General features: G+C 43.5%; 1 protein-coding gene across 1 annotated transcript in view; it reads left to right on the forward strand.

Annotated features, from left to right (window-relative positions):
* Palm2akap2 (PALM2 and AKAP2 fusion) overlaps nucleotides 1–12,449 on the forward strand; it is a 334,047-nt gene that overhangs the window by 58,921 nt on the left and 262,677 nt on the right. The window contains exon 2 of the mRNA XM_026391105.2: nucleotides 10,861–10,941. Within this exon, the coding sequence (XP_026246890.2) occupies nucleotides 10,861–10,941 (81 nt within the window). The remainder of the gene's footprint in view (nucleotides 1–10,860; nucleotides 10,942–12,449) is intronic.

Genomic DNA, 12,449 nt, shown 5'->3' on the forward strand with positions numbered 1-12,449 from the left:
GAAAGAATGGGAATTGCTGTGCATAGGGACAATGTGAAGTGCGATTCAACCATGCATTTGATTTTATTTTTTGCATGTGTTGTGTGAATTTTTTCACCATGTATGTTTATTACTTCCATTTATATTTTTCAGGGCTAACTGTATTTATCTGGGCATATTATGGATTGTTGTATTTTTTTTTTAACTGGGAATTAAACCCAGGGGCACTTAACCTCTGAGCCATATCCCAGCCCTGTTTTTTAATATTTTATTTAGAGATAGGGTCTCAATAAGTTGCATAGTGCCTTGCTAAGTTGCTGAGGCTGGCTTTGAACTCATGATCCTCCTGCCTCAGCCTCCAGAGCTGCTGGGATTACAGGTGTGCGCCACCCCACCCAGGTTGGTATGTCCTTCTTTACACTTTTCTGTATTAAAAAAGGAGAAGGATATATATCAGTTATATTCACCAGGCATGCACAAGGCCCTGGATTCAATCCCCAGCACCCCACTCCCCTCAAAAAAGAAATAGTCATCAGATATTGGTATCTAAGAAACACAAATATGCCAGGCATGGTGGTGGCAGATGCCTATAAGCAGCTCGGGAGGCCGAGGTGGGAGGATCTAAGGTGCAGAGTCAGCCTCAGTAACTTAACGAGGCCCTAAGCAAAGAAGTGAGACTCTGCCTGAAATAAAAAATAAAAATGGGTTGGGGGAAGCACCCTTGGGTTCAATCCCTGATACAAAAAAGAAGGAAGGAGGGAAGGACGAAGGAAAGAAGGACAGATGGACATGATGGATAAAAGAGAAGGCGTGTACTTTCTGGAAATATGCTCATTTCTGGGAGTCTGCATTCCTTTGTCATTTTGTCATTAGTTTGAGTACCACGCATTGTGTTGTTCACTGTCATGCACATGATTTTGTTCTGCCCCAGGACAGCTATGTCCAGGCGCCCAGCGCCTCTACTGCTCACTGTGAAATCCGTGTAGGGCCTGCTCCACTTCCTGCCCTGAGACTTCTCCAGGATTTATACATCTTCCTAAGACAAGGACTGCCAGCCTAGTGGGTCTCTCTGCCCCTTGCTCTTCCTGTCATCTAGTTTTAGGGAGATATTTGCTGATACCCAGAAACCCCAGGTTTAGAGAGTCTCCTCCATTCTTGGCAAGTGACAGCCCTCCCAGCTGCTGCCCCATCTGCAGCAGTCCCTTTTGGAAGAAACTTTCAAATGGAAGAGAAATATTTTGCATTTGCTCTCTTTATTAGGACATTGAATCCCCTGGCAATATCTCCCACCGGGATTAAAGTAAATGAATATATTGGTTCACCAGGATTGCTGAAGGTTCCAACACAGCCTTGACTTATTTTTGTTCAAAATTGAGAGATGCTCACAGATGTGGTAAGAGGCCCCATTGTGGTAAGAGGCCTCGTTTTGGGGTGGGGTGGAAGGACTTGACATCAGAATGTTTTGTATTGTCAACATCTCGTTTGCTCTGGAAGGCTTAAGGCATATGACTGTGAAGTTGCTGCAGTAATTTGCCTGTGTCCAGAGTGGAGTCCACTCTTGAGAGCTAAACAGAGGTCAGTAGCACTGCACCATGGGAAAGTGCTGGAGGGCCAGGCTGTTCACCTTTCAGATCCTGTTTGTCCACTTCTTAGCTTATGACCTTGGGCCCTTCACTCATTCTAGCTAAACTTTGTTTTGTTTTTTTTTTTTTAATCAATAAGATGGGGAACATTAAAGGTCTGTACCTCAAAGTTTTAAAAGGTTAAAGTGAAAAGCTGAAAGGAGCTCCTTACTCTAATGCCCAACACATCACAAGATCAATAAATTTAACTGCCATGATTATATAATTGTCCCTCAACATCCAGGGGATATTGGTTTCTGGACCCCTGCAGATACCAAAATCTCTGAGTGCTCAACCCTCTTATATAAAATGGCTCAGGATTTGCATATAACCTATGCACATCCTCCAGTATACTTTAAATAGGCTCTAGATGACTTACAATATCTAGTTCAATGTTAATGCTATGTAAACAGTTGTTATGCTGTATTGTTTAGGGAATAATGGCAAGAGAAAAAGGTCTGCACTTGTTCAGTTCAGACAAAATCTTTCTCCCAAACATTTTCTATCTGTGGTTGGTGGGATCCGAGGATGTGGACCCTGCCTATATGGACAACCGGATGTATTACCATGGTTTTTACCACCACTGTCATTGCTATTCTTAGGTTCAACCACTAGAAAATCGTATTTTGGTTCCAGGAATAAATTACAGAGTGTCATCAAAATCCTAAGTCAAAACCAGGGTTCTAGGTACAAAGGAGACAGCTTTATTTACTGAGTTGCTGCCCTCCATCAGGTGATATGCTTGGTGCCATCTCTGTTGTCCCTTGTTTCATCCCTGCAATGGCACCCTAAGACATTTCTGTTTCCGTATTCCATGTAGGGTTATAATTCTGCCTCACACTCATGAGTCATGTGACCCTATATTGTTATCTCCCTTGGTTTCTCCTCTTTGAAGTGGGGATAAAGATGGAAGTTAACTCATTGAGTTGTTGGGAAGATGAAAAGAATCAATTTATAAAGCACGCAGGACATTGCCTGGCATAAGTAAGTGAATGCTTGCTGGTATCACAGGTACTTGAATAGGTGAAGAAGGACATCTGTGACCATAAGGACACATTGTGTTCTCCATGGCCTGGTAGAATGTGAGATATGGGAGGAACCTTAGGGCTAAGCTGGTCCAACCTACTCATTGCTCAGGTGGAGAACTCAAGGCCCAAGTCTCCCAAGGAGCTAGTGGCAGAGCCTCTGTCTGAAGTCAGATCTCTTGACCCCAGGTCAGTGCTCAGGAGGCTTCATAGGAGAAGGTGATGTGCCAGTTACATGCTGTGGCTGAACTGAATTGTTACTTCTGGCATTTGGGACTTCCTTGGAGTTTTCTGTCATTCTTCCTCCCTGGATGGAAGATGCTTAGTTTTTTCATCACTAAGTACTTATCAATATGATGTCATAGCAGATATTACCTCCTCATCAGACTATATCAGACTGCTTTCCTTTTCAGTGGTTAGTGAGGAGACTAAAGGAAGCCTTTGTGGCAAAGAATGTGGTGTTAGGACCAGGAAAGCAAAAGTACAGCTGTATGGCTCAATACTTACTTAAAGAGTAACACTGTAAAAAAAAAAAAAAAAAGAGTAACACTGTGACTAGACCTTATGAAGTGGACTTCAGAGATAATCCATATGGTCTATAAAGTGTCTCTAAAGACCTTAAACGAAAACTCTGACGTCTTGTGTATTTGGCTTGGCATTAATAAGCTACATATATTAACTGTTGTAATTACTAACAGTGTTGCCTGTAATCTCTACATGATATTTACTCAAATTTCAAGTGTTAAAGTACCCCTTCAAAAGTCAGTTTTAAAATTTGAACCAATTGATGTTGTCAACAGCCATACCGCCCTGAATGTGCCTGATCTCCTCCGAACTAATTGAGGTCTATTTAAAAGCCTTCTCTTGACCTTATAATCTCCATTAAAAGAGAAACAAAGCAGGCAGTTTCTTCATTTACCAATAGATGGCAAGATCAAGGTCAGAATACATGGGATAAAAGAGAAATTGAGTAAATAGAAATGCTAGTCAAAATTAAGCCAAGAGAAATGAATAGAGAAGTGGAATTCTCCACGTGGTAATGGTACAGGTTGTGTGGTCGCATTGCTCGGGAGAAAGATGTGATAGTGGGAAATCCAGCTCACTTGTCCTGCTGGCCAGGTCTTTTAAGGTTTCCACTTGAACTAGCTCAGGGTTCTAGTCTTTAGTTGTGTGGGATCAGAAAATCACATCCTAACTCAGCTTTCACTATACTCATCTGCAAACCCAAGTGCCATTTCACATTGGATGGACATTGCAGGGCGGGGACAGGATGTGACAAGTGCCATCTCTCTGTTTAGCTAACTGTTTGGGAAGCCTGACTGTAATCAGGATCATGATTGGTGACCTTGACTTTAGAGCCCGGAGAATGCGTTTTAATGCCTAATAGCACTGAGATGAGATAAATGATAGGGACATGTCTGCCAAGCAAACTCAGTGTTCACTGATAACTGGACAAGGCAGCTGGACGAAGTTGCTGGATTTTTCTATGCTTGATCACCATGCTTCTCAGTTTTCAGACAATACACCCTCCTTTTCTGTCCTCAGATATAAATAGCTCTGACTCTGCAGCAGCATTAAACAGGTAATTATAATTCAACCATGACTGAGATGATGTTCTGACTCCTTAATAGATAAAGCTCCTCGGGTCCATGTTTGCAAGTTGGTTTTCTATCATTTAATTCTCAAAAATGTCAATTCATGTGTTAGCATAACCTATATAAAACCTGGGTGCCCTAGTGATCCAGTTGTAGCAAGAAGTCACAGAGGAGCACGGTCTCATTGGCAAAAAAGTCATCCCAGTGTCCTTCCTGGATTCTTCTGGACAGCATTAGAGGTTTTCATTAACCACAGAAAAATTACCTAAGATTCTCTCTCCCTGATCTTTTAATCTTAATCTCTCAGCCTTTCATTTTCACTCTTGACCTTCAAACTATCTGCATGCCATTTCAATTCTTTGCTTTTTCATACCTTCCTTTCTTTTCTTTCCTCCCTGCCCTCCCCAATTCCCTTTCCAAGTGCAAACTATTTAAAATGGCCTGTTGATTCTCATTCTTCAGTACTTTTCCCTTTCTCTCTGATTCTGTTTTGCAAAAGCCTGGGAACTAGCTGGCAGAGAAAGTCACTTAAAATATCAGTGCACTGGGGAGGGACACACAGTCAGTCCCTTCTGATTCACCCTGGGAAGAGTCAAAGTAGAGTTCTCTTCATCTAGCAATAGGAAGAAGTAAGATGGCAGCATTTACCATTTCATGTATTTTTCTTTTTCCTCCTCTTACCTAAATTCCAAGCTCTTACTGGCAATTAGTGCCTGGAGTAGGTCCTCTTGTTCCTGCTGTCTGCTGTGCCCTGAGATCCTGGGTATCAACTCGGGTCGTCGGAATGGAGCTTTAGGAAGGAAAGGAAAAGCCACTTCTCTGCCTCTTTTTGCCCTCCCTGCTTAGCCTCTTCTACGCTCTCCCTTTTTCTCACAAGCTCAGCTGGAGCAACCCCCACCCCATGCCCAGTCACCACCTTGCACTTCCCAATGCCCAGGTGACAGCAGGAGAGGGAGTCTCACCAGCCCAAAGGTGGAGACAGCTCCCTGAACTCCTGGGACACCTGTCTTCCATCAGAGTTTTAAACCATCTGAACAGTGTGTGCTCCTTACTATACTAATAGTTTGCAATGTTTATAGTGTTGCAATGCTTCCAGAAAATGCTTGCCAGGAAAATACATGATTTACAGAAAGACAACGAGAGTGGCTTGCACGGCCTCCCGGATCGTGGAGGGATCTGGAAACCTTTCTAATGGATTGAGATCACTTCGTTCCAGATGTCTCTAGAGGGACCGGACGTATTTCCCCTCCCAGTGGTCTGCTACTGTCAGGGACTTACACTCTTCCCTGCAATGTTCACTCCCCCACCCCCTCTTTCATCCCACAATGAGCTTTCCATGATTTTTTTCCCCAGGAGTAGCTTTTCCAACTCTGTTCTTGTATGCATAGCAACAGTGATGACCTATCTATTCCATGTTGGTTAATGTCTTCATCATGAGGACTCTTCTGGTTTCAAGGATGGATGGCTGATGTGTTTTCAATAATATATTTTGCCACCATCGAAATCATGAGTGTCGATGAAGTTAGTTCCATCGCTCAGCTTCCTAAATTATCTATATTAATAAATCTCCTTTTTGCTTGAACTAATTTGACTAATGTCTGTATTACTTTACAACTGAAAGTGTACCGATAAATAGTGAAGCCTTTTCAGCTCCATCCAAAGAGACCTCCATGATTTCCCCTTTCTCCCTGCTCTGCATGGGCTGTAGATTTGCATTTGAAAGAGGGATACAGACACACACACACCACACACAATTTAGAAATACACATATGTTCATTATGCAATACTCTCTCTAGGCTTTAGAGATGTATCAGCCCAGATTCTGGTCCTTCCAGAGCTTATGGTTTGATTGATGGAGAAGATGTGTAACTGTGAAGTACTCAAGATACTAACGTGGAAAATCTATAGCCCATGCAGAGCAGGGAGAAAGGGGGGAGTGTGGAGCTCTCTTTGAAGGGAGCAGAAAAGGCTTCACTATTTATCGGTACCCTTTCAGTTGTAAGTGATAAAGACATTAGTCAAATTAGTTCAAGCAAAAAGGGGATTTATTAATATAGATAATTTAGGAAGCTGAGCGATGGAACTAACTTCATGCGTGACTAGATCTTGGGTCCAAATAATGTATCAGGATCCTGTTTTCTCTGTCTTGAAACTTTACTTCTCTCTTTGCGTTGACCATATTTTCTCCAACATAGGTTCTTTTTTTCTATGTGGCTTGGGAAAATTGCCATTCAGATGCATATCATCTCAGCTTAACCCTAGTATGAAGGGAGAGTTTTTTAAATGCAAATATTTATGCATCTGACCCTAGAATATCTCTTGTTGGTCTCACTTGGGTCACTGAGCCTCTCTCTCCTTAGAGCAGTCACAATTACAAGGGGATAAGGTAGTATGATTGGCCTAAACTGGTTCAGGTGCAAGTCCCGGTGACAAGGATGAGCTGGGGTATTTGTGACTGACCACAACTAGCATTCCCACTAACTCCATTTACAGTGAGTGTAGAAGTGTTCCCAGGGGAAGGAAGACTGGACTGATCAAAACTGACAGGTGGTCACTATAACTTCATTGATATTTAAGCTGTGCTGTCAGAGATGAATAGTGTGTGTCAAATGAAGCAGTAAGAGGTATCCATTAGTGTTAGAAGAAGCAGTAAGAGTAAAGGAAGGAAGACATGAGCCCAGCCTAGCAAGTCTCGACACTGCAAACTCTTATTGAGCTTGGAGCATATGGCTCAGGGATCACAGCTGGAGATGAGGCTGTGAGATAGGAGCCTCAATGGCCATTGCTTTGTCTTATAGGCCGTGGGGAGACACCTGGGCTTTAGGCAAAGGATGCAGATGGTCAGACTTCAGTATTAAAATGTCACTCTGGCAGTAGTGTGGGAAATGGCTTAGAGAAAGCGAGGCGTGGAGGCAAGATAAGTGAGGAAATGCCTTCAGTAATCCAGATGAAGATGAAATGCAAGCAGCTGAATTCACTGGGGAGTAAAAGGTCCTGATGAAGAACAGTTCCAATGGGCAGGGCAGGAGATAAAGGGGAATGTTAGGGCAGTGTGGAGGCAAAAGATGAGGAAAATGGCAAGCAGAATCAACGGACGCTGCCTTTCAATAAGATGAATGTCTAGGGTGACAGATATCTGAGTTGAGTAGGGTCATTTGCTGAGATGAAGAACATAGAAAGAGGAATGGGCCTGAAGGTAGCCAGCGAGGGATGACTGAGAGAGCGATTGCCTGTGTTGAATTGGAGGGATGCCCTGAAAGGTTGCTAGTTCAATACGGGGACCTGGGCCTCAAAGCGGAGATGGAATCCAAGAGCTTTGGAGTGGATGAGAAAGAAGGACCCAAGAGTCACTGAGTTTGTCTTAGTTAAGGAAGGGAGATATCTGGGAAATAGCAGGCTAGCCAGGTGAGGAGCACAGCTCAGAACGCAGCCATCCATCAGGCCAATGTCAAGGACCAAAGGTGTGTTCCTCAGTGGGGTCCTACTCAAGTTTACCATGATTTGACTTATACATAATTCTTTTTTTTTTTTTTTTTTTTTGGATTCGTACCTGATTCTGAACAGAGGCTGATTGCCTTCTTACCTCTTACCCAATTAGGAATGGCTTCGGGACCTAACCCCATCACTGTGCAAGGGACTCATCTAATAAAGAATCCTCTTCTGCTGTTGATGCCAAACCCAAGGTCTCGCTGAGTCAAACACAGATGGGAACAGGCCAATGGCACAGCCTGGTTGTGTATGTTGACAACTCTTTTGTTTAGAACTTGAATCCAGTTAGGTGCTTCCTTAGGGGAAATATTAATACAGCCTACATGTTTACGTTTCTTTTACAGGAAAAGTATCCCAACCCCTATTCATCCTTCCTTTATACCAACACTAGATTAATGTTCCTAAAATACAATATCATAACATGCTCTTGATGAGAACCTTACAAAGATAGGGCAGTGTCTGTACAATACAATTCAGACTTCATGGTCTAATCATCAATGGGCCTAGTCTTAGCTAATCTTTTGATTCCCTCCCAGTTAGATTTTCCTCCTCATTCTTTCTGGAACATGCATAGCATTTCTACTCTTGCTCACATAGTTCTTTTTGCCTTGAATGAGCTGCCCATTGATCGACATGTACCTATATCCTACCCATTCTTCAAGGACTAACTTGCAACCTACATCCACCTTGACCATATCAGTTTACGGGGATCCCTGATGAGTCTACTGCTTGAGCATGTACAGGTCCACTACAGAGTCCAGCTGGTAATATTGTTCCCACTTGGATTCACTATTCCAATGGGCAACTCTGGAGTGAGAACTTTGCCTATGAGTGAATGCACAGAGGTGGGAATTCCAGGGAAAGTCTTGGAAGTGACAAGATGTGTAGTTAGCACTCAGTCAACATTTGTGATCTGCATCTTGTATTGTAACAAACTGTATCTTGTTCTGGATTTAAATGTAGGAAAATTGTATATCTTGATAGTCAATAGCAATGAGCCATAAGGTCCAATAACCTCATCTAGAGAATTCCTGGGACTGGAGATGGCAGCTGGTCCTGGACATTCTTGCCTTGTCATGTGGTGCCTTTCAGATGCTGGTCAGGTGTGCTCTTCCCACTGGGCCGTACTTTCCCCATTTACCGTCATATTATTATCTGTTCTTGGACATGCTCTGCGATTAAGTAGCATCAATTATGCACCAATGGTTGGAGTCCCTTGGTGACTTATAAGTTCCTAAGATAGTCATGGGTCTCACTTTGGCAGGGAGATTCTATCCCTGACTTAGGTATTATATTCTAGTGACTCAGGATTATGAACTAATATTTCTTTTCTGTCGTTGTTTGGCACATATTTTTATTTGTTCTAATTAGTTATACATGACAGCAGAGTGCATTTTGATTCATTGTACACAAATGGAGCACAACTTTTCATTTCTCTGGTTGTACACAATGTAGAGTCGCACTATATATGCAGTCACACATGTACCTAGGGTAAGGATGTCTGTCTCATTCCACCATCTTTCCTGTCCCCATCCCCCCTCCTCTCCACTCCTTCCCCTTTGCCCAGTCAAAGTTCCTCCATTCTTCCCATGTGCTGCCCGCCCCCCTTTATGGATCAGCATCCACTTATCAGAGAAAACATTCAGCCTTTGTTTTTTGGGGATTGGCTTACTTCAGCATCCATTTTCCTGAAAATGCTGGGCTGGGGATATAGCTCAGTTGGTAGAGTGCCTGCCTTGCATGCACAAGGCCCTGGGTTCAGTTCCCAGCATCTCCCCCACCACCACCACCCCAAAAAAAAGAGCTAATATTTCTCAGTCTATTCATTGCGTGGAAAACCTTGGCTTTAACACACATGATTAGGACATTGATTCCAACAGCTGTGGTGCAGTCACATCTCAGAAACATGGTGTTCCATGAGAGAAAAGCTTCCATCCACGGAGTGGGTGGCCAGACTTTGGCATCCTTGTCTTCCCCAGGAAGACAGTGCTGTAATGTCTTCCTGCATCTGTGAGCAAAGGAGAATGGTCCAGTGCTGTACATGGCTCTATAAATCCTCCTGTACACGTTAGAAGCCAAATATAAACAAGCAAGCTCTCATAGGGGAAGGCCTTTCTATTCTTATGAACCACATTCCTGTGATGTTTGTTGTCTGCACTGGAGAAGGGCGGAGGAAAAAAAAATGCAGTATATGCTTAGTGGAAAGGATGTGGGAATGCCAGGGAAACACATCCCTTTAAAACCAGTTTCTAGGCAATAATTACCTCCCCAGAAGCAAACATGTGACTATAGGAATATTAGCAAATAACGATGATTGAGTGCTTACGGTGTGCCAGGCCTTGTTCTAGTCCTTTTGCATATATCCTCTCATTTAATCCACATCCCAACTGTATGGCTTGGGTAGAGTTGTTATCTCTACTTGAGACCCAGGGAAGTGAAAGAACTTACCAGAAGCCACACAGGTAACAAATACAGAGCTGGGAATTGGAGCCATGCAGACAGATTTCAGATTAATACTTACCAAAACCTCAGGGAGCCCCGCCCCCAGGAAACATTTCCCCCCCATGGCTCCTTTAGGCAAAGATCAAAGATAACTTCTCTTATTTACATTGTTTGGGATGCCTCACTGAATAATCTGTCCTACCAAATTTGAAATTGCAGCATATTATTTATGTATATGATTTTGCTAAAAGAAATCTGACCCTGGGGTCCCTCTGCCCTTGTTTAATTCCCTCCTGTTCCCAGTTTGTAACAACCTGTGTCTTTTGGATTGAGATTTTTATTCTTTGTCTCCAAATTAACACTGCACAGCACAGGGCTGTGTGCGTGTGCGTGTGCGTGTGTGGAAACCGCCTTTTCTTCTGGATTAAATCGTTGCAGTCTGGCTGAGTGAGGAGAATTTCTCCCACTGGCCGAGCCCACCGCAGACATGTTAAGAGAAGGCTGCTGCCTGCAACACACCCAGCAACGGTCGGGCAGGTGACGCTGCGTGTGTGCCCAGCATCTCTTGGAAGTGTCTGCACAGATGTGTGCCGCTCCTGCTCCTGCTCCCTGCCTTCACATTCCTAGAGCCAACACCCACCCACTCTGACAGCCTCTCTCTCTCTCTCTCTCTTTCTCTCTCTTTCTCTCTCTCTTTTTATTTTCAAGGAAAAAAGAAAGCGGCAGACGGAAATAGAAGGCAAACGACAGCAGCTCGACGAGCAGGTACTCCTGCTGCAGCATTCCAAGGTAAGCGGCTGATCCCAGGAACCTGTGCCATTATTAGCCATGCAGATCACACTCGGGAGAGCTGGGCAGAGCCTGCCTGGCCGCCAAGGCGCTGCAACGGCTGAACCAGCCTTTTTCATTCAATCGGGAAACCATCTCTTGGCTTTTCTTGTGGATTTCTGAGATTCAGGGCATCGTCACAGCATTCTGATTTCTCAGATCACAGTGTGCATGTGGATGGGGTGCAGGGTGGTGTGTGCCTGTGAAATGTGGTGGCTATATATAGACATTGGAAGAGCAGACTCCACATGGTCCGGGGCTGCTTCTCCTGTGCCTTTGCTCAGAGGCTCCAAATGTACTTTTTTAAAAAAATTAAAAATGTTAATATCTTTCTTGACACAGAGCAAAGGGAGATAAAGCCCTGGGATCTGAGGAAAGAACAACACTGTGCATTGCAGATTACTCTTCTATTTCATTTCTACTTTAGCAATTTTACAAGTGTTCTGTTAAAATGAGCAGTTGGCCAAAAATGGCTTTTGGATTTATTTGTCTGGATTGGGTCTCCCTTGCACTGTATTAAAAAGAAAGAGGGAGAGAAAGAGCTGTTTTATTTATTTATTTCTCTCTAAAGCATAATGCTCTTAAGCATCATAATTGATTACAGCCCAGGAGAAATCTCTGTCACTGTCACAGGGACTCCACTGGTGGCTGAATGTTGCTTTGCTCATGTTCAGAGGATAAAGTGACCACATTCCATGGCCGTCTACAAGTGGATGCTTGCTTTGGACTGCTCCTGGGCTTTTTTTTTTTTTAAGGAAGACCTTCTGCTCCAGAGAAGTTGCCATGACCTTGTGTACATAGAATTGCTTTGCTCGGGGGCTGGTTGGGAAAGTAGTGCTGAGTCTCTGGGCAATGCAAAGTAGGGATTATTTGGACATTTTTAAAACAAAGTGAACCTTCATGGTTGCATTTCCTATTCCTCTCTAGAAAACAGGGTTGTGCTAAATGAATCCTCAAAATGAGAATCATGAGCAAGCTGGTGGGTGATTTCAAAGAGCAGCATGACCTATATCTGCTTTGCATGCTTATCAGTTTACCAGTAACCTGAACCAGAGAATTGTGCTTAAAAGGGAGAAACGCAGCATGATACTGAGACTGCTGTCCATTGTGAAAATCCATTTTCAAGTAAGGGCCTGACAAGATCCATATGTTGTTACTCTTTCCTGACAACATTCCCAAGGGAAGATTGAGACTAAAATTAGTATCCTCTTCTTCCAGAGAGGGGGACTTAAAACACTGATAGAACAGAGTGAGTTGCTCAAGGTCAGTCTGGACAGGGCAGGATCTGTAGCTCAGAATACAGTCAATTAGTCAATACACTTCGGTAAGAGGCTGACATGTACTAAAACCTCTGTGAACTCTTGGTGAAAAGGTGAGCTGAGCCCATTGGGTGAGAGAGGCTGATTTGACTAGACAGCCTCTCTCCTTTCCAGCTTCAGGCTCATCTCTGCTCTCGCATTCTTTGAATC

This window comes from Urocitellus parryii, chromosome 4, assembly GCF_045843805.1.
Source record: "Urocitellus parryii isolate mUroPar1 chromosome 4, mUroPar1.hap1, whole genome shotgun sequence".
In the NCBI taxonomy this organism is placed as follows: domain Eukaryota; kingdom Metazoa; phylum Chordata; class Mammalia; order Rodentia; family Sciuridae; genus Urocitellus; species Urocitellus parryii.